We start from the raw sequence: 22,450 nt of genomic DNA, 5'->3' as shown, positions 1-22,450 counted from the left end.
ATTTTGGGGAAAAAGATCAGAATTATATATGGAATACACAGAATAACTGATTCGGACCGTTGAATACACTACCATTGTAACTACTCGTATAATTATCGAAAAAAAAATCACTATAAACATCTAATATAAAGGTTGCTAAAGTTCAATGCACCCGATTAGTAAAAAATGTTGATTGTTGTCGCAATAGTGAAATCAATTTTCCCTTAGGGCGTAATTATGTAAAACAGTTTAAAAAGAGTTGCGTAAATTATCTGTTTCAAAACCTTTCTAGTTAAAATTGATCAGTCGTTGCGAATGAACAAACACTTCGTTACAGTTTTCTAACTTTAGGAAAAAATGTTGACTTGCTTTATTATGTCTTAATGGTTATAAATACATAATTTATGAAATAAAACCATGGAAATCAATTTACGATAGATGTTTTGTTGTTACTTTAAATATTTTTTAACAGTAGTTCTTGTATTTTGGTTGGCGTTTCATTTGGTGATTTTAGTTGGAATAAAAGTTACTCAAAAATATCCTAACAGACAACAAGAGTAACATTATAGATAATTTGACTAATGAAATTGATAAAATCTGAAATCGATTGTATGTCTGAAAACACATAGCTTTAGAATCCGTTGCAAACTCAAAAAAACTGTAGAGACTGCAGCACTGCAACTATTGGTTAGTCAGTTTTACCGGAAAGATCTGTCGTCTCCTGTCGAAAGTATCAGAAAGTGGTAAGTCTTGAAGTAGTCTTTATTGCAGGTGGGTGAGCTTAGCAGTCAGCAGTTTGTTGTCGCCTGCGGATGGGGCAAGCGGACATTGTCCGGCGATACGCTTCACTGCAGCGCGCGTTCGGTTGCGCCGATCTTTCACCTGCGCAATAATGTTGCCTATAAAACCTTGTCATTGCCGTAACATGACGTTACTTTCATCTCAAACCAAACCCGACAACGACTCGACTCGCCGAGGAGTTGCTTCCTTTTAAATAGTTTATTTGGGTGCAAACCCAACATATAAAATGGCGTATTATCTTAAACTGGTACATTTAATTATATGTTAGGTGGAAAATATTTATAAAAAATAATAATTATGTTTGTAAACAATTAAGCATTATTCCTGTTGCAGTTAATACTCTGGGTGGTGTGTGTTGGAGTTTATTCTAATGAAGAGAAAAGTGACACCGGATTTGTGCAATCATTGGATTTTGGACCTATCTTTAATTCCGAAGATTCGGGTAAATTATTGTTTTAACGTAACTAACGATTAGGAAATGCTAAGTAGTTGTTAACCCCGCTCACGTATATCTTCACAAGTAGACGAATCTAATAAATCTGCGAATTCAAGTGAATATTTTTCTTTAATTATTCTTTTTCATTTATGGTACTATAAGACAACACCTATTGTTCTGTATTTAAAATAATCGACTTTTTCAGGCATTGTTACTTTGGCTTCGAACCCCATAGCCGCGGCAATAGCAAACGCCGATAAGAGTCAATATCCTAGATTGTTTGATTCTCTTGTTAGTAGTTCTATTGATTCATTGCACACTCGTCTAGCGCCAAAAGAAAATGTGTTTGCCGCTTCAAACTTTGGCTTCAATCCTATCGCTAGTCAGAGCTTTTACCCCCAGCCGCAATCACAGAAACTAACACTGCCGCAAAGATCATCCGCCCAACTAACAGCTCAAGGACAACTCGCGAGTCCTTTAAGATACGATATAAGGACAGTTCATGATGCAAATTACAAAGTCTTCAATCCCGAAGAAAAAGAAGAAGGGGAAAACATTTTGGAAACTTTGAGAAAAGATCCTTCGGTTGCGGCTTATTTTCAGCCTGCAGTTACTAACGTCGAAGTAGCGCATCCAGTAAATTATCGCAAAGAGGAGCTGGTAGATAACTCCGATGTCGAACCAAACTACAAGGCACATCCTTACATTACAGGACCATCCCGAATTCGACGGTATGCAGGAGGAAGGAAAAAAGAAAACGGAAGAAGAAGCAGCAACGAGGAAGATGAGGACCCTTACAACTATAAAGCGGAGTATATTTCCAGACCCAAAGCCTTCGATGAAAGTCCCTACAACAGTGCCTACAAAGAAGAAAAAAATCCGAAAAAGGATTATGAGTACCCCTACAGTTATGATTCCGGTTATGATCATAAAGAATATGAAAGAATAAAAGAGTTGTCTGAAAAGCAAGCTGCTGAAATTAAACAAAATCCAGGGAACTGTAAGGAAGTAAAGAAAGACACCATGACATGTATGTCTTGTAAGGACCCAAAAACCGGTGGAAATTATGAATCGTGTTCGTATGTTGCCGAACCGAAAAATAATAAATATGCTTATTCCAAAGAAAGAAAATTTGACAGTAATGATGAACCGGATGAACCCGAAAATACTCAAATAGAAGAGAATCCAGGAAAATCTCAAAAACTTGTCGACGGTCAAAAGGACGCATCGAGCGTAAAAAACTACAGCGACGAAGAAAAACCATACAGTAATTACAAAAATGACGATGACAATTCAGGAAAATATAAATCATACTATGTGCACACATCAGCGCCCAAACCTAGCGAAGCTTTAAGAGCTGCTGAAAATCAGAATGATTCTGAAGAAAGCAAAGAAAACAAGCCCTATGATTATAAGAAAGCCATACCTGGATTTTATACTGACACCGAACAAAAGAAGGACGTCGAAAATGTATTAGCAGAATTTAAGAAAAAAGATAGATCAGCTTGTAAAAAAGTGCATAAGAACGGCATGACTTGCTTCCAATGTATCGATAAAAATGGTTTAAAACATGAGGAATGCATGTTTGTATCTGAATCGGCACCGAAACAAAGTCATTTAGCGTATCAAGAGGTCAAAGAATTTACTTCTAAACCCGCTACCCTCGACGATGGAAACGAAGCGGCAGCAAGTCAAACTGTGACTAGTGCCCCGGCTAAGTCTGCAGCATATGTCGTTGCAAACAGCGACTACGGCAAGAAATTGAAGCGCAAGAAAGCTTCGCAGGGCACTTTCGCCGCGGCCTCGAGCCCGATCGGAGCGGTTGTACCTGATGTCATAGCTTCGGTTCCAAATCCTGTAAAATCGCATAAAGTTAAGAGAAATGAAGGTTCTCAAGCAGAATTAAATGCTCAAATTATTGACGAGACTAATATAGCGCCGCCCGAAGAATTCGCCGGAGCCGATTCCAAGGGCGCTTTCTGGGCGGAGACCATGCCACGCTATAGCGCAGCGTTAGGCGTCTCTCTTCCTGAATATATGCTTTCGAGGTCAGAACATGAATCTCTCTTCGATGAATTTGTTGCGGGAGCGTAAATAGTAAGAAATCTTTAAATGTTGCCTAATCGTAGAATATTAATAGAGCATGTCTATTGAAAGAAACCGAGTTCGATAGTGGAAATTAAGGCGTATTTAATTTCTGTTATGTAATTTGATTTCACAGAACGATTTTGTTATAAAAAAGAAATATAAATAAATAAACTAATGGAGAGATAGACCGAGACCACAAATACATAATTCGGAACGCATTATGAAAGATGCAGTTGTTAGTTGAATGAAATCCTTACAGGATTTTCAATTTGTTGTTGACTAGTTTTAGGCTTTTTACGTGTAAAATTATATTACATTCTTTTATTTCAGTGTTTTATTTACTTTAATAATACTCTTCTTAAATATAAAAAAAAAACATTGTTCCGTATTGAAATGATTCAAGTGCGACGATAAATATTTTAAAGACAAACAACGTTCCATTACATGTGAATAAAAACTTAAAGCTGTATGTAACATACATTAGCCAGCATTTTATTATTTTTATGACTATGACGTGCTAGGTATAAAAATACTAGCGGTCGGTGCCTGGCGTTGTCTGTGAGCTATTCACGTACATACATTCTAGTGTTTCGTCTATTTGTCCGTCTTTATATAATAAAATAGAATTTTCCACTTCGCTTCGATATATTTTGATAACACAAATACTTTTTACATGTTCAAAAGTAATTAAAAACTTATAGATTTTGAATCTTTGGTCAAAATAGACTACAGTTTGATACTTAACCCGATTAAATTCGGAGGAGATAATTGAGATTTTTTCGTGATCCCGAGAAATCCAGATTGAATAATGAACAAGATTAAAAAATCTTATAAATAACTTTTCCTAAACGAGATATAAGTTAGTTTTTTTTATCTAATTAAAGGCAATCGCTAATTACACACATTACAAGTGTTTCTAGAATAAATTTTTGTCTGGTAATCTGGTTCATGTTAGTAATTGTTCCTAAAAAATATTCGTACAAACTTTTGCTGTCTGTTCAAGAAGTGTGTTATAAAGCGAGTCGTATTGCCTAATCATAAGCCACCAACGTAGCTGTAACCCTACAAAAATATGATAAATGTTTTATGGTAACTTCTTTTATCATGAGATTCTTAAGATTGCGATAGCATCATTATTTATCGAATTGTGCAAAAATATCTTCACTCATTCTTTCATATAACTTTATTTTATTTACTGTTTAGAATCTATAAATGTTGGGAGATGTAGACATAATGCGAGCAAAGCGTTATTGTTTTGGTATCGATGTTAGGTTCATAAAGTAGTTCAGCGTTGCCGAATCTAAATTGTTGGCATGGTATCCGGTCAGCGTGCTAGTTGTCGAACATAACGGCTTGTGTTCTTATTTTTACTGGTCATTGTCCAACGTACGTCAGCAAGGAACACTCTCGGGCGTATCGCAGCCTCACAGAGACGCAGAAAGTAATTAATTTCAGTCGTTACTTACCCTTGCATCCATCCGCTTTGCCACGATTATAAATAAAATCGCTTCAGATCTGTAGCCAGTTATAAAGCGGATTTGTTGTTAACACATCACGTGCAATCGCTAAGGAATAAGAAAAGACAGTAATTTTTCTATTCTGAGTGGGACCAATTTAGTGTTTTAATCTAGTGTTATAAAAGTAAGTACCCATTTAACTTTATTTCATAATTCTAAACTTTAGTTAACTATATCGAAATAAAGAAAGCTCTACTAAAATTACAGCACGTTTATACAAATCTGAACAGTAATTTTTGATTTGTTTCGAAACAAAGTAACGTTGCATTATCGATCAACTGTGAAAAATGATTTCTTGATTGTTTGCCAAGACACAATTGATTAAAAAAAGTTATTGCGTTGTGGTTTCCCGTCGTCTACAAGATGTTTATTTTTGTCGAGTAAATTGTTTTGTAAATAGACTAACAACAATGACGTGATAGTAGGAAATCGTTAAGCTCTGAAATACTCAAAACAACAATGTCATTGTTTTTCGATCTTGCTAGAGAAGATCTTTTTTACATTTATTCGTTTTTTCAATTTTATTATAATCGTTTATTACTCTATAGTTTCAATGGCGGAACAATACTCAGACGATGAAGAAACTTTGGACGTACGCAGTCTGCCACTAAGGCCGCCGCGACCTCTCCTTCCGCCGGAGAAGCCGGTGCGTCGCGCGTGGCATCCTGTCATGTGGGATGACCATAAAGATACTGCGCAAAAGAGCGACGAACCTGAACAGGTAAATAAATTGTGCAGTTACTACACTCATACATCACACGACAAATATTAACTGTAACTACTGTTTGATATTTTCACTTCGCCACGCTTAACCGCGTCTATCATAACGCCTTCGTAAACTAACGTGAACGTGAAGTAAGAAACTTTGTGATATTTCGTGATTTTTCTCAGAACTCTTACCCTTCTTTCCAATCTCACGTCATTAATGGACGAGATATCTTACTGCCAACACTACTTAATGCTTAGTTTACATTATTTCAGTCCAGTGATTATATCTAGCGCTTGATTACATTTAGAAAAATATAATCCAGAGCTGGATATAAGTGTAATGTATACAACAGCATCTTGTGTTTGGTTTGACATTATAGAATAGAGAAATATCGTAGTATTTGTAATGGGCCGACGAGACAAGACGCTTAACTACAATTTTAGGTATCTGCCGGACCTAAAGGGATACTTGGACAGGGCACATCTAAGCGCGCGCTTTGTGTTTACTGAACCAACTGCGTCGACCTGTGCTCCCAGCTGACCACGAACCGCGTAGAATTTGAACCTTGTACCATATTCTATATAATCTAATCTAAAATTGTCTGTCACAAAACTTGTTTATTTGTTTCAGTCAGTTCAGTCGCAACACGGCTCCCGCGAGTACCCGCACACGCAAAGAATACGCAACTTGCGCCGACTGATAGCCGAAGGCAAAGTCAAGCCGGAATCAGAAACACTCATATTTTTCCTTTGTAATAAATTTGCAGTTTCCGATGACAGACGGAAGAAATTTGAATAATTATCACTTATAACCGTGCAATTCCACTGCCGAAACATGTATTACAACATATTATCTTTTTTCCAAAGTGAATGAGGGATGATGATTTGTTACTATAATAAATGTCTCGACAATGGAAATCCAGTTAGGAACGCCTTTAGACCATACTAACGACATAACAAAACTATAATTGATATGTTATTCACAACAATGATATAATTTGTGTATATTTTTATATCCAACTTTAGTGGTGTATTTTTATAACTCATTTTTAATTAAACTTTTTAATTGTTGTTTTCTTACGTTTTTTTTTCATAAGGTATCAAATGAGAAGCGACCGCTGCCCATAAACATCCGCGTAACAGATGCTTAACATACCTTTAATCGATATAGTAGGGGACGGACAGAAACAGGAAGGTTTTATACTAAGTTACGATACAATTTCTACGCACACACACACACACACACACACACAAAATGAAGCAGGATTTTAAGGAATAATTTGCAAAATTCAAAGCTAAAACTGGATTGACTCTAATTTTTTAATGTTTTTATTTTTTCTTTCCTTACTTTCACTTACCATACGAAATACCCTTTTTATATTGTTAATGAACACGAGGAGTACGCCGCAACCTCATGTATGTATTTTTTGTATATGGGCAATAGGAACCGTTTCTGATTATTTAGGGTTCAATAAAAAATGTTTATAAAAATCTAACCTCAGAACTTTAATGTTTTTTCATTCACTGAAATGCAGTTTATTGCAGTACCCTTTCATATGGACATAATAGATAACTCTATGTTACATAAACGCGAATATGTATAAAAATTATGCAATATTTTTATATGTAACAGGCCCTAAACAATAAGAAATTGACCTATGTGAGAGCGGCCGCGCGCCCGAGGCTGCGTCCTATGTACTAATAGTGCGAATCAGAGATGTCAATAGAAATAAAAAGAATACTTTAAAAAAGTCAAGTCAAGTGTTACATATACTTTATATTCTTCATAAAAATTATCTACACACGAGACTTTTAATATAAAACAAAAACATATTTCTCAAATATAACTTAAAGAAAACTTAAGATTGCCGCTGTCACGAGACCGAAGCAGCCGCGGGGAGGGCGGCGCGGGGGGCGCGGCCGCCGCTCCACCCCGGCCACCCCCGCGCCCTCCCTCCGCGGTGCAACACATCACCCTTTAATAAATAAATCAATTTCGAAAATAAAATAAAACGGAGGCCGGGCGACGAGCTCAAACGTTTCTAATTTTTGTATGGTAATCGTCCATCATCCGACGGCGAACAATTCACGACATAACACAGACACACGCGCACTAGCCCGCGGCCGACATCGGCCACGTTCCCACCGCAAGGAGCTTGCGATCCGATCCATTGTAAGTCCTCACGAATAAGTCCACCAAGTTGTGATGAATATATTTGTTCTATAAACGTCATAATCTATTATCGACACTCGCGGCGTCGCGTCGTCTCGATCGACGAGACTACCGCAGGCCGGCGGCGACAGATGCAGGAGGTGCGACGTCATCGCTCCGTGTCAACTGCGCCGGCGCCGGGGGAGCGTGTGACGCGGCACAGGTGTTACAGGCCGTGTGACGTCATCGTCCGCCGAGCGCACTGGCAGCGTGTGCGGGGGCGTGGGGGGCTCGCGGCAGCGGCTAGGTGGCTGCAGGGGGCGGGGGCGCGGCGGGCGCCGGCCTCGCCCCCGCCTCGCCTGCGCCCGCCGCCGCTCCCGCCGCCGCCCCCCCGCTACCCGCCTCCTCCTCCTCTTCCTCCTCGGGGTCGAATTTCAGCATCAATTGCTTGAACTGTAACATTTACATATTTATGACTATTGATTATCCTTTTGTTGAGTGATTACCATTATTCATAGAAATCTGCAACATTGAGACCGTTAACAATGATAATCTGTATACATTACCTCGAGGTAGTCGTCGACGAGGCGGCGGCGGCCGTCGTCGTCGAGCTCATCCTCGTCATGTTGTAGGGCGGCGGCGCGGAGATGCGCGATCGTCACCTTGGGCTCGAACAGCGGTGCGAGTCGCCGCGACACAGCCTTCTCGTACATCTTCACGCTCTCCGATGGCGAATACTGGTTGATTTTTCTAAAAAAGAAAAATACATTCTGACTTTTGACATATCTTTAAAAAATGCGTTTATAATGAGTTTACAATATACAAAGACATTTGCCAATAACTGTATAAACCTCGTTCTAAAATGGAGTAAATTACCATACATTTTGTTTACTTGTGAGAGGTTAGATAAGTCCAGCAGAATAAATCTAACTAATATTACAAATGCGAATGTTTAGATGGATGGATGAATTTTGGCACAGAAGTAGAACAGTCTGGAAGAACACATAGACTACTTATTAAGTTTTCTTTAAATTCCGCGCGAACGGACTCGCGGGAGACAGCTAATTATAGAAATATTAATTTAAAAATGTTTTATCATGTGACTGCATCAATGTATTGTGTGTACTGACGCGTCGGTGAAGCCATAGAGTTGCTTGAGGTGCTGCTTGAGCACTAGCAGCAGTACGCAGCCGCGCGCCTGGCGCATGGCGTCGCGCAGAGGCCGCGTATTGTGCGGCAGTCGCACCACCAGCGCCTCCGCCTCCTCTTCGTCCTCCTCCTCGTCCAGGGGCTCTTTCTCTTGCTCCGCATTCGGTTTTATTAAACCCTGCATTATAAATAGTAGTTACATATTTACATACAGTACAATATAAAAGCAATTTTTGTAAGATTTTTTTCTCACCTCACGAAAAAGTTGTAGTAAATTCGACCCTGATGTGGATATAATTATATCTATGTGATGTATGATAAAAAGTGGTTCGTCTTGAACTTGATATGGAAAGTAACTTAGATTATCTGCCAGGTACAACATTTGATCTAATGGTGCCGTCTGAAAAAAAAAAAAAACATTGCAACAAACACTATTAAAAAAAATGAATCTTTTTGCCTTGAAGTAAGAAATTTAATAGTTTTATAGCATACTTAACACGATGATTTTCACCAGTATGCATATCCTTCCCCATTTAATGATGCAGCCTATAAGTTAATTTATGTAATATAGTATTTTACTTACGGAGACGTCGTCGAACTGTTTCAACAGCGACAGTACTAATGCCCGCCGCTGCGGCCTCGTGTTACGTAACAAAGAGTATAAAAAACCATTCAACGATGTAGGCAGATCATCTTGATCTTTTTTCCTGTAAAACATAAAATATAAAATATATTAATCAAATTATATATTTTTTTTTGTTTCTACTCTGTGTGCTGCTACATTTCAATTTCAACTTGTGAACCCTCAAGTTAATTTAACTTCTTCACACACCCCTTTTAGTTAGAACCTTTACTATACTAATATATGAGGTTTTTATCTATATATTTACCTAAATCCTCTTATAATTCCAGTTTCAGTTTTGTTCTGTAAGATCTTCTGCAGTTGGTAGGAGAGTTTGATGCCGAGCTGGGCCTTCATGTGTATAAAGCCGGGATACTTCTTGTCTATATCCTGCAGGTTCTTGTCCGCTGTATGTGACACTGTCACCTCAACGTCCGTACTCATGCATATTAAATATGGTACTATCTGTAAATTTTCAAATCATTTATACTTAAAATAATGACTACCATGATTTTTCCCGATATTTCTTTTTATGTCTAGTTTTTCTTCATACTTGTTTGCTACCAATTAAAAAGAAGTAGTGGAGGGTTTGAATGTAATATAAAAAAAAAATTCGTACACATGATGTATTTGTCTAGCTGATAACGAAAACCTTTTTAAAAATTTTTGACTGTATGTCTTTCCGTAAGTCCAAGTTTGTTCCGGGTAAACTCCAGAACGAATAGACCGATTTTGAGGAGACTATAACGGAATGGTAACTGCTGCATGCGGGCATATTATACCCTACTTTTTACTGCTGTGCGGACGAAGTCGCGGGGGATCGCTAATAGTAACTATATGCAAGTCGACTTAATAGTGGGTTTCCACAGGTGGGCACAGTTAATCGAAAAGTTAACTTCGTTAATCGTTAATTCGTTAATTAAAAAATTAACTTCGTTAATCGTTAAAGCGTTAAATTCTCGAAAATTTAACGCAAGTTAAAGTTAATCGTTAACAGTTAACCATACCAAAATTATACACACTAATTTCACACTTATTGTGGCGACACTTGTTTAAAATGTAATTTAACTTTACATTCTATAACACATTAGTATTAGAGACAAGAATGAATGCATTATAGTATATTTCATTACGAATGCGGAAAGCCTGTCATTGCAAAAAGTTCCGACAAATGTCTAGCCGAGCCGAGGCGCAGCCGAAGGTGAGGGTTGACAGTTGGAACAAGTTGTAATGACAGTTCCGCACGTGTACTAAACAACTATTTTTAATACAGTTGCGAAAAAATGAAGCAATTAAATAGAATAATAAAAACACAATAAACTCAACCAACTAAAATGTTTGAAAAATGGCGCCAACCGTAAAAGAATACAAACGAAGATTTTTTTTTTCTTCATCCATTCAAGTAGGCAGGTAGGCAAAGGGAACTATGCCCAAACGGCCAAGTCTTCAGTAGATTATTTTTATTGATATGAAATGAAAATGAAATTAAATAAAATGAAACCTAACCTAATTCATTGAATCAAATCATTAAATCTGATATTGTAACAAATTAGGAGCTTCTTTTTAGAAATTGCATGAATCATAAAAACTTCAATGATTTTTTTTTTGTTAAAAATTCGTGGTTGGTTTTTTCTTTTTATCTAATATATCTATATATATAATCTGTAGACATTATTTTTACAGTTGGGAAAGAGAACGCACGAGTTTGGAAAAGCTAAAGAAAAAGCACGAGTAAAAAAGTGTTTTAATACAGTTGCTCAAAAAGAGATTGAGGGTACTGTAGGGACGAAGAGCGTTCGGAATGTGGGCTATTATTACATACTCTTGCTTTTATATACTCGTAATGAAATATACAATTTCGAACCTTCTTTTGTTTTGGTCCTGTTGGTCACGTCTTTCCCGGATGCTCTGATGCATTACACTTGCACGCGAACTTCACATATATCAATTATCAACTCGTTCGTTCACCATTCGAGTCGCCGACAGTCGCCCAACATAGTTGAACTTACGAGTGAGGCGTGGCACGTTATTTAAACAAAATGACAGCACGTCTCCAAGTTTCTAATTTAACGATTAACGGACTTTTTTAACGGAAGTTGAGTTTAACGGAAGTTAACAAAAGCGTTAACACTTTTTGAAGTTAACTTAAAAGTTAATCCGTTAAGCAAAATGTTAACTTCGTTAATTAACGATTAACGGATTAACGAGTTAATGCCCAGCTCTGTGGGTTTCCACTGTCAATATACTTGTATACAAAATATAGCATCGTTCAGTGAGCATACCTGTACAGGGTGCACGAGGCCTTGTGCGAGCACGAGCTGTACGACTTTCATGGCGCTGGAGCGCACCACGGTGCTGGGGTGCAGGAATGAGCCCAGGATCTCCTTCAGGTACAGCTGGATCACAGTCGACGCCATGCCCGACGACACGTCGCCCATCTCCTTCAGGTTCTCGTGCTTTGAACGTTTCGACCCTGACAAATTTAGTACAATCTGTCTAAATATCTACACCGACACTATGATATACTTAAAAAAATCCCAACTAATGATTTTATGTGAATTTGTTATCAATTTAAACAAAAATGCTTAATGAAATAAGCTAGGAACTGATCAGTATCAAAAAGAGATAAATTCCCAAATGGGAACTAACTTTAGGTCAATTTCGTAATTAAAAATTAATAGAGATTTCATAATTCGGTCCAATTTTATATAACTTTAAAGGATGACGCATTTGTTTTAAATATTTAAATAAATAAAAAAAATCACTTTCTTTAGGAAAGTTTCTTTTAGATTAGAGATTTAATAAATATTTAATTGATAAATGTCTATTAAACGCTTACATTCTTTGTCCTGTCTGATCATCCTCTGCTCCTCTTCCTGTAGATACATTTCTATGTTCTTCAGTACGTCTGCCTTCATCTCGATTGGCGCGAGGTCTGAAGTAAGCAGCTGGTGATAGAACTCTTTGAGGTCTGCGCGCAACATGAGCTCGTAGTGACGCACGCACACGGACCCGAGTGCCTTCAGCGTGTGCGAGACAAAGTCCTCGTCGTCCAGGCCCACAAAGAACATTAGTGTGCCAAACACTTGCTCTTTTATGTCACTCTAACACACAAAAATATGTTATTTTTTAATTTGTAAGTAAAAATAGATTTTTTATCTTTCTACATTTATAGTCTTTCAAAAATCCCATCCATATAGACTTTCTAAAAAGAGATCTTCATAACGAACAATTTTAGAGAATTTACAAGTAATTTTAAAAATATTAAATTCACTTTCTACTTTTAAGATTCATTTTAAGTTCATTCATTTGATACCCATATTAGGGTGGTTGTACAAAAATATGTCATCCGCCATTTTGTGACGGCGGCCATTTTGAATTCTTCATAGTGTACAATAATCTGCTTGTGAAGCGCTTACTTTTAATGTCAAAATTTGGCGATAAACAAATATAGTCGACGAGCACGCTAATACTAAATTGAAAAAACATCGTCATTTTTTACGTACCGACAATCCTTCAATAACTTTGTTATCAGTGAAATCAAAGTATCTTAGTAACAAGCCGACGATGAAGAGCGCGCGGCGAAAGTATGGCCGCGAGGGCAACGACCGCGTCAGCTCCGGATTGCGCTGCCAACTGCTCTTCCACTGCAGCAGTACGCCTGTATCAATCAAACAGATATATTTACTATGTACAAACAAAAATATGAAAGCGAAACAATCAGAAGGACACAGGGAGGGATGGATGGATGGATGGATGAACGGATGGATGTTTGTTTGAAGGTATCTCCGGAACGGCTCAATGGATCTTGATGAAATTTGACACAGATGTAGAACATAGCTTGGAAGAAGACATAGGCTACTTATTACATATTTTTTAATTCCACGCGTACGGAGTCGCGGGCGACAGCGATTTAGATGCGGGATGAAGTAGGCATGACGTCATAAGAGAGACTCATACCATTTGCCGTCACGTCAATAGATATTTCAAATGGCACTCACCATGGTATTTATTAAAGACGTCTCTGATGAGTTTATAATTGTGCGTTAGATTGTTGACGATGGCGGCGAGACAGGCGATGCAGGCGGCGATGACGAGCTGCCCTCGCTGCAGGATCAGCTTCACTGCGTCCTCCTCCAGCTGTGCCAGGAACACCTCGCTCGGGTGCTCCATCAGTGGCACCACCAGCTCCAGTGTTGATGCCACCGTCGACATTATCTGCTGCTCGTATTGATTCTGCATACAACAGTAAATATTTCATTATAAATGCACTAAAACAAATATTATCTAAATAAAATACATGAGAAACGGGAACTGGGAAAAGTTGATTATTCATTTTTAGTAGATGTATTTATTGCAATATAAGAAAATACGATCTGGACCCGAATATAAATTTGTAAGAATAGAAAGCAGCCCGTAGTTATTTTTTTTTTAATAATAAAATTACGAGGAAACATGAAAAATATAATACCTGACATTTTAAGCTGAGATACGGTTGTAAAGTTAATGCGTGGTTAACAAGAAGTTGTGGCCGGATTTTTGCAAACAAATGCAACGTGGAAAGGCACGCCAAAATACGTTGCGAAGATCCAGTACCTGAAAATAGACATTTTGATTTGTTGTAATTATTTTATTCCTAAAATTTTTTTTCTCATAATATATTAATATTGATTTATGTAAATTTTTACCATCAGCGCTGGTTTCTTCTAACTGAAGCAAGTTCTCAATAAGGCAGTCGACGATTTGTTGACAAGCCACTAAAAGTGATTTCGGCGGCTGATAAATGATTTTTGTTGAATCTTCCTTATCCTCCTTCGGTTTGAATAACTAAAAAATCAATATTTCCATGACTTAAAGTTACTACGTATATTGTCAAGGTTATTTTGTCAGGTTCCAGAATTAGCAAAAAACGATAAAAAATAAAATGTATCTTACACTAGTAAGTAGCTGCTGAAACCACTCGAGGCCCATGTCCCTCGAGGATATGACAACGTCGGTGATGTTGAGGACCTTGCGCGTGAGGGGGTCCGCGGCCGCGGCCGTGGTGTCCAGCGCGCCCGGCCGCGACGTGTTGGGGCACGGACTGAACCACATGTTCTGGAACACCTCCATTACCAGCTTCCTGATGCCCTCTTCGTCGTTCACACGTCTAATCATCTTCACGCATATCTCCGGAATCTTCGGAAATTCCGGACATTCGATGCAAATGTCTTTCAGGATTTTTATCACTCTCTTTCTTACCGAGACTCCGGTGTCCTGAAAGGCGAATAGTTTTTAGATATATAGAATTTTATAATCATTGCATTTATAAATAAAAATAAAAAAATTTACCAATATTCGATTGGAAAGCATGCCGTAGTACTTGTCTATAAGGTCAGGCCTGCTGAGCACGAACTTTCCGACAAGGTCGACGGCCGCCTCCCGCACCGCGGTGGACTGGTCGAGGAAGGACCGGTTAACGCCGATCTGCATGTCCGGCCGCGCCAACACCGAGGGGTCCGCCTCCACGATCATAGTCAAGCACTTCATCGCCTTCGTTCTAATGGCTATCGTGTTCTCACAAAGTATCACCAAAATCTTCCGCAGATATCTGTCGAAACTCTGCGAAAAGGAGCGCTTCGAGGCGAGATATTGGGATATCAGCTCGGCCCCGCTGTAGTCGATATAGGACTGCATCACCTGCACCTGAGTCCCGCCTTGGTACCTGAACGGTCGGATCTTCTCGAGAAAGAAATGTTTCCGCCGCTCTATCGTCTTGAACTTCTCCGCGGACATGACGGCGCTCGAGGAATGTCTCTTGTCGGCTTTCGATTCCTTTATACCGCTGTCGCTGTCGTCGTCCGGCTCGGATTCTTCGTCGCTGGTCTCGTCCTTGTATCGCTTCTTCGATTTATTTTTCGGCCTTTTCGTAGGCGATGCTTTGGGCTGGATGACCATGTCTCGGTACCACTGCGTTATGTAGAAATGTCGCGCGCAGTTCCAAGCTTGGTCCTTTTGTCCATTAATCGCTAAGTAATCTAATAAGACTCGCTGTAAGAATTCAGTCCTCTCCTCATCCTCGTCCAGTCCGGATGTGGTGGTCTGTCGATTAAATAATACATAATATTACACTATGTACAAATAATTTCTTAATTGTCTAACTATCGGCTACAGTTGGAACACAGTACCTGCGTGTGGCCGACGTCCTTCTCCTCCTCTGCCCGTATGTCTCTGACGACGGCGTCCATGGTGCTGAGCTTGGCGCGCGAGTGGACGCTGTCGCGCCGCAGCCGCGCCGCCACCAGCCCCAGGTACTCCAGCGACGCCACGCGCACCGACATCTCCATCGACTTGTCCGACATGTACTTCACCTGTACAAGTATATTTTCATTTACATTTATCTTAATATAACTACTTAGTTGTAATAATTTGATTTCAACATATATCTTATATTTATTGCAATTCGAACTACAGTAAACATTGTTTTTTTTTATTATTTACACCTATTTTTTAACATTTACACTTTATCCAAGACACAAGTAGATTAGTTTATTACATTACAGATATTATTCATGTGTTAATTGTATAAAATTGCTTAAATAAATAATATTGCATTATTATAATTTAGTTCAACTCACCAGCATAGTTCCAAGCAGACTGAGAAGTAGTTCAGTGGCGGGCCACTCGGGCTTGTTAACAGTGGTCAGTAGATCATGCACGAAGTTTTCAAATAGAGGCCTAAAATCTACCTCCTCCGATCGACTTCTGCACTTGTTGAGGAATGACGTCAGAAATGTACCACCTACGCTAATTGCCGCTTCGTACTTAGATATAATTATAAGATCTTTATCTACTTGCTGGAATAAAAACAAAAATATTTAGATGATTTTTGTAATAGTAATCAGAATCTAATCAAACTTTTCAGAGAAAATTCATATAAGTGTATGGGAAAGGCCAATGTGGTTGACTAAGGCTTTATCACACCTGATTTAGGACAGACTGGAGTACTTCGGTAGGGTACGTGTATGGGAGACGTATAATTTTTGTGTACTTACTTTTTTATTGTCAGCTTCGCTGTGCTCCTTGTCTTTGTCCTTATCCTTGTCTTGTGTTTTGCACATGGTCTCTGGCAGGGTGACGACGCACTGCACCAGCTGCAGAACCAGCGCCGTCAGCATCTGTATATGCTGATCCGAGCTCAGCTGGAATGAGCGCAAGTTGTGCTTCGAGCTCGGAATTCTAGCTATCGACGCCAATATGTCTTCCAGTAACAGTCGTCTATGTTGTTCGTATTTTGAGAATATCTAAAATAGAAAAAAATAGTTAATCATGAAGTTATTCATTATTTAATTTAAAAAACAATTTCTGGTATAAGAACATTTTAATTTTTTTAAAGAAGCCTAAATATTTCAACACTAAATTATTAATAGAAAGAAAAATCAGCAATTTCTTCTTTAACTGAGCTAACAATTTTACTTAATTTCTCAAAGGAAGTGAAATTTCTGGGCGTACACTTTAGAATCCAACCATACATAATACAAAAAAAAACTCACCGTGGTTACAAGCTTCAACGCTGACAGCTGTAACTCGCTAATATTTTCAACGAAGAAGGGGGACACTCCCACAGTGGAGGCGTGCAGCACCGTGGTGTCGGTGAGGTGGTGCGCGGCGAACAGCTCGGCGAGCAGCGTGACGCACTCGTGCGCGTGCGAGTACAGCTCGCGCACGGCGCGGTTCGACCCCGAGCCGCCCCCGCTGCGCCGCGTCGCATTACCCGCCCCACCCCCGCGGCGCTTGCGACCGTCCACTGCGAATTATTTCTTTATAGATACTACGTTTATCATGTCAAATGTATCTGTGTCAAATTTCATGAAGATCCGTTGAGCCGTTCCGGAGATACCTTCTAACAAACATCCATCCATTCATCATCCATTCCGCATTTATAATATTAATATTTATAATAGTAAGATAAGAACTAAGCACATAATGCCTTCAATATAGGTGTAGACAAATGTTGTAAGACGTAACAATAAGTCATAATAGTATGCATTTAAATAAATACATTGGTACAAGCGGATAATTTAGATCAGATTCACTTTTATTGGTTTCACCTCCAAAAAAAAAATTGGACAAAATAAATTGAACTAATAGTAACTTGAAGGAAATGAAATATATTAAAGAAATTATGTTTACCTTTCTTTTTGTATGTTGATTGAATACTATATACAGGATCATAGACACAATATATTGTGTTGTTAAGTTGAAACTTTATAAATAATATAATTCTATCTATAACATCTTCTAGGAATATCCTCTTGGGCATACTCGGTGACGTCATTATGTACAAAGCCGTGAGGCAGGCGTCAGACGCACACATCACTCTCTCTAGCGCTGATTCTATCCAAATTTGTCGCATTTCTTCACTGTCTTCCTTTAATTTAATAATAAAATATTTTTACAACAATTCTTATAGGAATTATAAAATTTTATAAAGATTAAAAATGCTTAGTACTTACAGGATCGCCGAGTAAAGACATTTTCTCAGCAGCTCTAATATTTTTTTCCAATATGCTTAACAATCGAACTAATCTATCACTTGGAATGGCTTCCATAGCACCAAGATTTTTTAATTTCGCCGCTTCGGAGCACAACTCTTGCAATTGATAGCGCGGTAATAATAATTCTTCAGGAATTTCGGGACCCTCTGAAATTATTAACAATACCTTAACACCACTATAAAAATATACATAATCCCAAAACGTTAAAAGACATAAATATAAATGGGACATACTCAAACAGAATATAAAGAAGGAGAGTTGAAAATCAAAGACTTTTTTGTTAAAAACTTTTCTCACCCATTTCATCTGTTACAATAACATCATCATCAATAGTTTCAAATACAGCATCAATCAATTTGCTAAACCTCTGATAAGTATTGGTTTCCATTAGTTCATCAACTGACAGCATTTCAAGTACAGGCACAAGCCTCTTCTCTACTTTACGCAGTTTTGGTCGAACTGCAACAAATTTTAACAACTTTAGACATTAAACAACATCATAAATTACTAGAAGTCGCCTTCGACTTCGTCAAAGAATGATTAAAAATTAAAGTATTCAATATCAGTATCATATAGCTCGCGTACATCAGCTATCTTCTTGTCATAGTTTAGGCAAAATCAGTTCAGTTGATCCAGAGATTAAGTTTTTTTGTTGTATGTATGGATGTTTAATGCATTATTAACGAGTATATAAAGAATTCTCATACCAATGGCAGCCTCAGCTTCCTCTTTTTTACTGGCTTCTTCATGTTTTCTCTTCACCGCTTCCCAATTCCTCTCTCGAGCTAAATCAATTGCCTCTCTTTCTTTATCTACAGTAGGTGTAGAGACAGTTGATTTTGCCTTCAAAGGCAGATTGTCATCCGAGTCGGACTCTATTGCACTACTTTTTCTCGATCGTACATCATTTGGGAAATCATGCTTTTTTAAAATACCCTCCTGTTAAAATACAGAGAAGTAAATTAACACATAGATAGTAGATGTGTTGACTTTGATTTAAATAAAAGAAGTATGACAAAAATATGAAATTTAAAAAATTAGAATACAATTACTCACAGAAAGGCGGCCAATTTTGACAACAGGATATTTATTATTCATGTTGTTCGCTGTTTTAGTGGATAATTCGAGTTTATCTTGTGTGGTGGATTGCTGAGGGGCGTATGGCGCGCCCATTGACGGCTGAGGCGCCTGCGGCTCGTGGCGCAGAGGGGAAGGCGCTACACTGGCCTGTGCTGGTGACTGACCCGTCATTACATTACCATCTAAAAATTTACAATTACTTATTGTTCACTCCGTTTTGGTTAATTTCTTTACATTCAGGGTGTACAAAATTTTAACATTTGCTTTATATGTACAATTTGTACTAAAACATAATGTGAAGATTGTGAAGTACAATTTTATTTGGCCTATAAATATTTAAAACTATCTAAAATGTATTTATATTAATATAATGTATCAAAGTTAGGTAAGGTTATTAATTAAAATTATGATTAAAATACCTGTTTTGTACATACCCTGTTCAAATGGCTTTTCTTGACTTTGTAACATTACTCTTTGTTGATCTTGTAGGTTTCCTGGTGACATGGAAAGAGGATCTTTGTCTTCATTCAAATTGGTACCAAATCTATTGTCTTGTACTAGACTGCTATAAAACCCGCCATTTTGAGGATTAGTACACGGTGTGTTTGTTATGGGGCTTGTATAGATGTTGGATTGATTTGTACCAGTCCATGAAGGGGAGATATTATTTTGAGCTGTAATATTGACTTGTTGACCCGGCCGTGCTTGAGAGGGAGGGGAGCCCATGTTGACATGCGGTGATGACTGACAGGGTGTTGCTAGCAATTGTTGATTTAGAATTGGACCCGAGTGTACTGCAGTTCCATGGGAGGATGGGCTGGAGTGTGCTGTACTGTGAGATGAATAATTGAATGTTGATGATGGTGACATTCCATTGAACTTTGATGAATGTAAATGATTGCTCCAGTGATTTCTTTGTTCGTTCCGCTGGTCAAATATATTTGGATTGACGTTAAGGATTGCTTTTAATAATTCTGGTGTATCCTGTTGTGGAGAAGGACTAACCGCATTTGGAATGCTTTCATCTTTTAAATCACTGTAAAAATAAAATCATATTTAGTTGATTATGAGAGGCAAGAGTACATTTCTTGATATACCAACTAGATGGCAAGATATGGCATGTTGTACCTGAAAATTAAGATAAACTAAAAATTAACATGCAAAGACTTACATGTGTTGTACTGATGTTTGCATGAGAGATTCCAATAATAATGACACTAGGTTGTCATCTCTAGTTGCAAGTAGAATTGCCGCTTCTTCAGCAACTCTGGGGTGAAATAACTGAGACTTATTGTTTAATGTTGACGGTAAAGGTGTAGGTAGAGGTAGCACTGGTAACACTGAAAAATATTGGTATTGTATCTCAAAATTTATATAGTTACATTTATGGCATAAAACATAAAAAATTACAGCTCAATAGTGTAAATAACGAAAATATGAGCCATATTAGGAATTGCAGTAATCATAGGCCTTATTAATAAGAACCATAGTGTAAACTCTTTATAACAAAATAATTACATTACAAGTAAATTTTTTAAATGTACTATAGGTATTTATACAAATATCCACTCATTTCATATACTATGAAAGTCTTTAAGCAACTATGATTATCATAATGTGTATAAACTTGACAAAACATCAACTTGAGGTGAACACATGCATGTTCAATATAAAAACAAAGACAATTTTTTAAAACATCCTGTAAGTCAGTTCAAGTAAACATGTGCAAATAAAAGAACATATACAGTTGCAGTTCTTCTAGATTTCAGCATCTTAAATAGTACTAATGAATAATTCATTATTGGTGTCGTAATATTGTGAGTGTGATGCTGTATCCTTAATAAAGTACATCAAGTAACTTTAATAACAGTTTTCACTTTATTATAACTATAACCATTTTTTTAATAAATAGTTTGAAATATTAAGAAAACAACTGTGCCCAATAATATTTCATTTAGTTAGTAAGAAATTATGCATTATAAAAATATTATAGGACTTAGCAACATATAAAATGAAATTTTCTCTTTGATGCATGCTATAATTTATAAATTCCAATTCTAATTTATATCTATTTTATAATAATAAATTAGATAATATAATGAAAAATTTAATCACACCATGGTCACAAAAGTAAAGCCAGCACCTCATATTTTCTCTCCCAAAATCAACATTGTGGCGCATACAGTTAAAATGTAATTTTGTAGTGAATATAAAAGTGGAAGCAATAAATTATATTAATATTAAAGTTAATTAAAAAATAAAACTGTACCACTAAAACTCAAACTGCTTTCCTATCAAAAAACATAAGTATTACAATTTGAGCTAAGTACTGCATATAATACAAATGTCCATGAAATGAGAGTAACTAAGTTGTAAAGCTATTAGTATTATCTTTTTTAGTCTTCATTCATAACGGATAAGTTTAATAAAATAATATTTGAATAATGTTTAACAGAATTTTTAAGAAAATCTAGAAGTCAATAGGAAATTAGTTGTTAATTATCATTACAAGTACTTACAATCTGTCAAACTGGCTACACCTGCTAATGTTGTAATAGGGACACTTGGAATATCCCTCTCATTCATTTTGATCGGAATTTTGATTTATTTTTCCAACACTACAAGTGATATCCTAGAAGTCAAAAAGAAAGTCTTGGCTGTCGTATTGTAACATACACCATTAGAAGTTGTTTGCGTAGCCGCCGAATCCATTATAGTTTCATATTCACGAACGCGGCACTTAAATTGTTTAAGTTTTATTTCACATACTATACCATTTAAGATTCATAAATTATTTTTCCGAAAGTAACTAATAAATCCAAAGATTGTTGTGAAAATAGGGCACCCGTCAGTTTGATGCTTTGTTGTGCGTTGTGCATCAAAACGAAGGTCAGCGCATCTGGACGACACTCCCAGTGGAAAGTACTGAATGTTGTTCATTACAATCTAATTTTTTTCTTCTATTTAATACTTTCAAATACTCACAGAAACATTATGTTAACTATTTATATCCAGGACAAATCAAACATAATCCTAACATTTAGATAATCAAGGAATTGTGACTCAGTGTTGCCAGTAATAACTATAGTTTACTGCAATAATTTATCGCTGGTGAGTCAAAGAGAATTCATACCAATTGAATATTTGCTACAATTTTCTGTTTTTAATCTTTAAATGTTTTAAGAGCAATCTAAATAATGTTCATTAGTCAATACTGATGTAAACTTTTTACTTGAAACTATCAGCCATAAGCTAATGTCATTGTCTATCAGTTTTTGTTAGTGTCTTTGTCAATGTATGTAATGTAACCAAAAGATATAACTGTTAATTTTAGCTTATTAAAACCTTATATTCATTAAAGGTTTTGTCTTATTTCAATTT

At 37.2% G+C, this 22,450-nt stretch overlaps 3 protein-coding genes across 3 annotated transcripts; 2 read left to right on the top strand and 1 right to left on the bottom strand.

Annotated features, from left to right (window-relative positions):
* The first annotated feature begins 689 nt into the window (after positions 1-689).
* Positions 690-3,550, top strand: LOC106708996. The gene is made up of 3 exons (XM_014500629.2): positions 690-1,027; positions 1,114-1,222; positions 1,422-3,550. Exons 1-3 carry the CDS (start codon positions 1,007-1,009, stop codon positions 3,308-3,310), a joined length of 2,019 nt encoding a protein of 672 aa, XP_014356115.2. The 5' UTR covers positions 690-1,006; the 3' UTR covers positions 3,311-3,550.
* Positions 3,551-4,751: 1,201 nt separating this feature from the next.
* LOC106709012 lies at positions 4,752-6,559 on the top strand. The gene is made up of 3 exons (XM_014500652.2): positions 4,752-4,945; positions 5,370-5,542; positions 6,161-6,559. The coding sequence occupies exons 2-3, from the start codon at positions 5,375-5,377 to the stop codon at positions 6,326-6,328; spliced, it is 336 nt and encodes a 111-aa protein (XP_014356138.2). The 5' UTR covers positions 4,752-4,945; positions 5,370-5,374; the 3' UTR covers positions 6,329-6,559.
* Positions 6,560-7,984: 1,425 nt separating this feature from the next.
* On the bottom strand, positions 7,985-22,135 carry LOC106709052 (nipped-B protein). Its single transcript, XM_014500712.2, has 27 exons — positions 22,055-22,135; positions 21,589-21,701; positions 20,241-20,409; positions 19,504-20,105; positions 19,046-19,251; positions 18,697-18,928; positions 18,287-18,448; positions 17,948-18,135; positions 17,625-17,862; positions 16,985-17,238; positions 16,487-16,735; positions 16,070-16,288; positions 15,620-15,802; positions 14,784-15,533; positions 14,388-14,708; positions 14,141-14,279; positions 13,924-14,048; positions 13,454-13,688; positions 12,959-13,113; positions 12,292-12,556; positions 11,735-11,925; positions 9,721-9,917; positions 9,414-9,537; positions 9,084-9,230; positions 8,812-9,008; positions 8,248-8,431; positions 7,985-8,134 (listed from the first exon to the last, which is right to left on the bottom strand). Exons 2-27 carry the CDS (start codon positions 21,653-21,655, stop codon positions 7,985-7,987), a joined length of 5,949 nt encoding a protein of 1,982 aa, XP_014356198.2. The 5' UTR covers positions 21,656-21,701; positions 22,055-22,135.
* Positions 22,136-22,450: the final 315 nt, after the last annotated feature.

This window comes from Papilio machaon, chromosome 4, assembly GCF_912999745.1.
Source record: "Papilio machaon chromosome 4, ilPapMach1.1, whole genome shotgun sequence".
NCBI classification, from domain to species: Eukaryota; Metazoa; Arthropoda; class Insecta; order Lepidoptera; family Papilionidae; genus Papilio; species Papilio machaon.
The sequence above is the reverse complement of the archived record's forward strand: the minus strand, read 5'-3'. Positions and strand labels throughout refer to the sequence as shown.

Excerpts from the sequence above, each read along its gene's own strand:
- LOC106709012 (XM_014500652.2), top strand. The coding sequence starts at position 5,375 with ATGGCGGAACAATACTCAGACGATGAAGAAACTTTGGACGTACGCAGT. Across the intron at positions 5,543-6,160 it reads AGAGCGACGAACCTGAACAG|TCAGTTCAGTCGCAACACGG; the intron begins GTAAATAAATTG and ends TATTTGTTTCAG.
- LOC106709052 (XM_014500712.2), bottom strand. The coding sequence starts at position 21,655 with ATGAATGAGAGGGATATTCCAAGTGTCCCTATTACAACATTAGCAGGT. Across the intron at positions 19,252-19,503 it reads AGAAAAGCCATTTGAACAGG|ATGGTAATGTAATGACGGGT; the intron begins GTATGTACAAAA and ends GTAAATTTTTAG. Across the intron at positions 15,803-16,069 it reads GTCTGCTTGGAACTATGCTG|GTGAAGTACATGTCGGACAA; the intron begins GTGAGTTGAACT and ends ATACTTGTACAG.
- LOC106708996 (XM_014500629.2), top strand. The coding sequence starts at position 1,007 with ATGGCGTATTATCTTAAACTG. Across the intron at positions 1,028-1,113 it reads TGGCGTATTATCTTAAACTG|TTAATACTCTGGGTGGTGTG; the intron begins GTACATTTAATT and ends TTCCTGTTGCAG. Across the intron at positions 1,223-1,421 it reads CTTTAATTCCGAAGATTCGG|GCATTGTTACTTTGGCTTCG; the intron begins GTAAATTATTGT and ends CGACTTTTTCAG.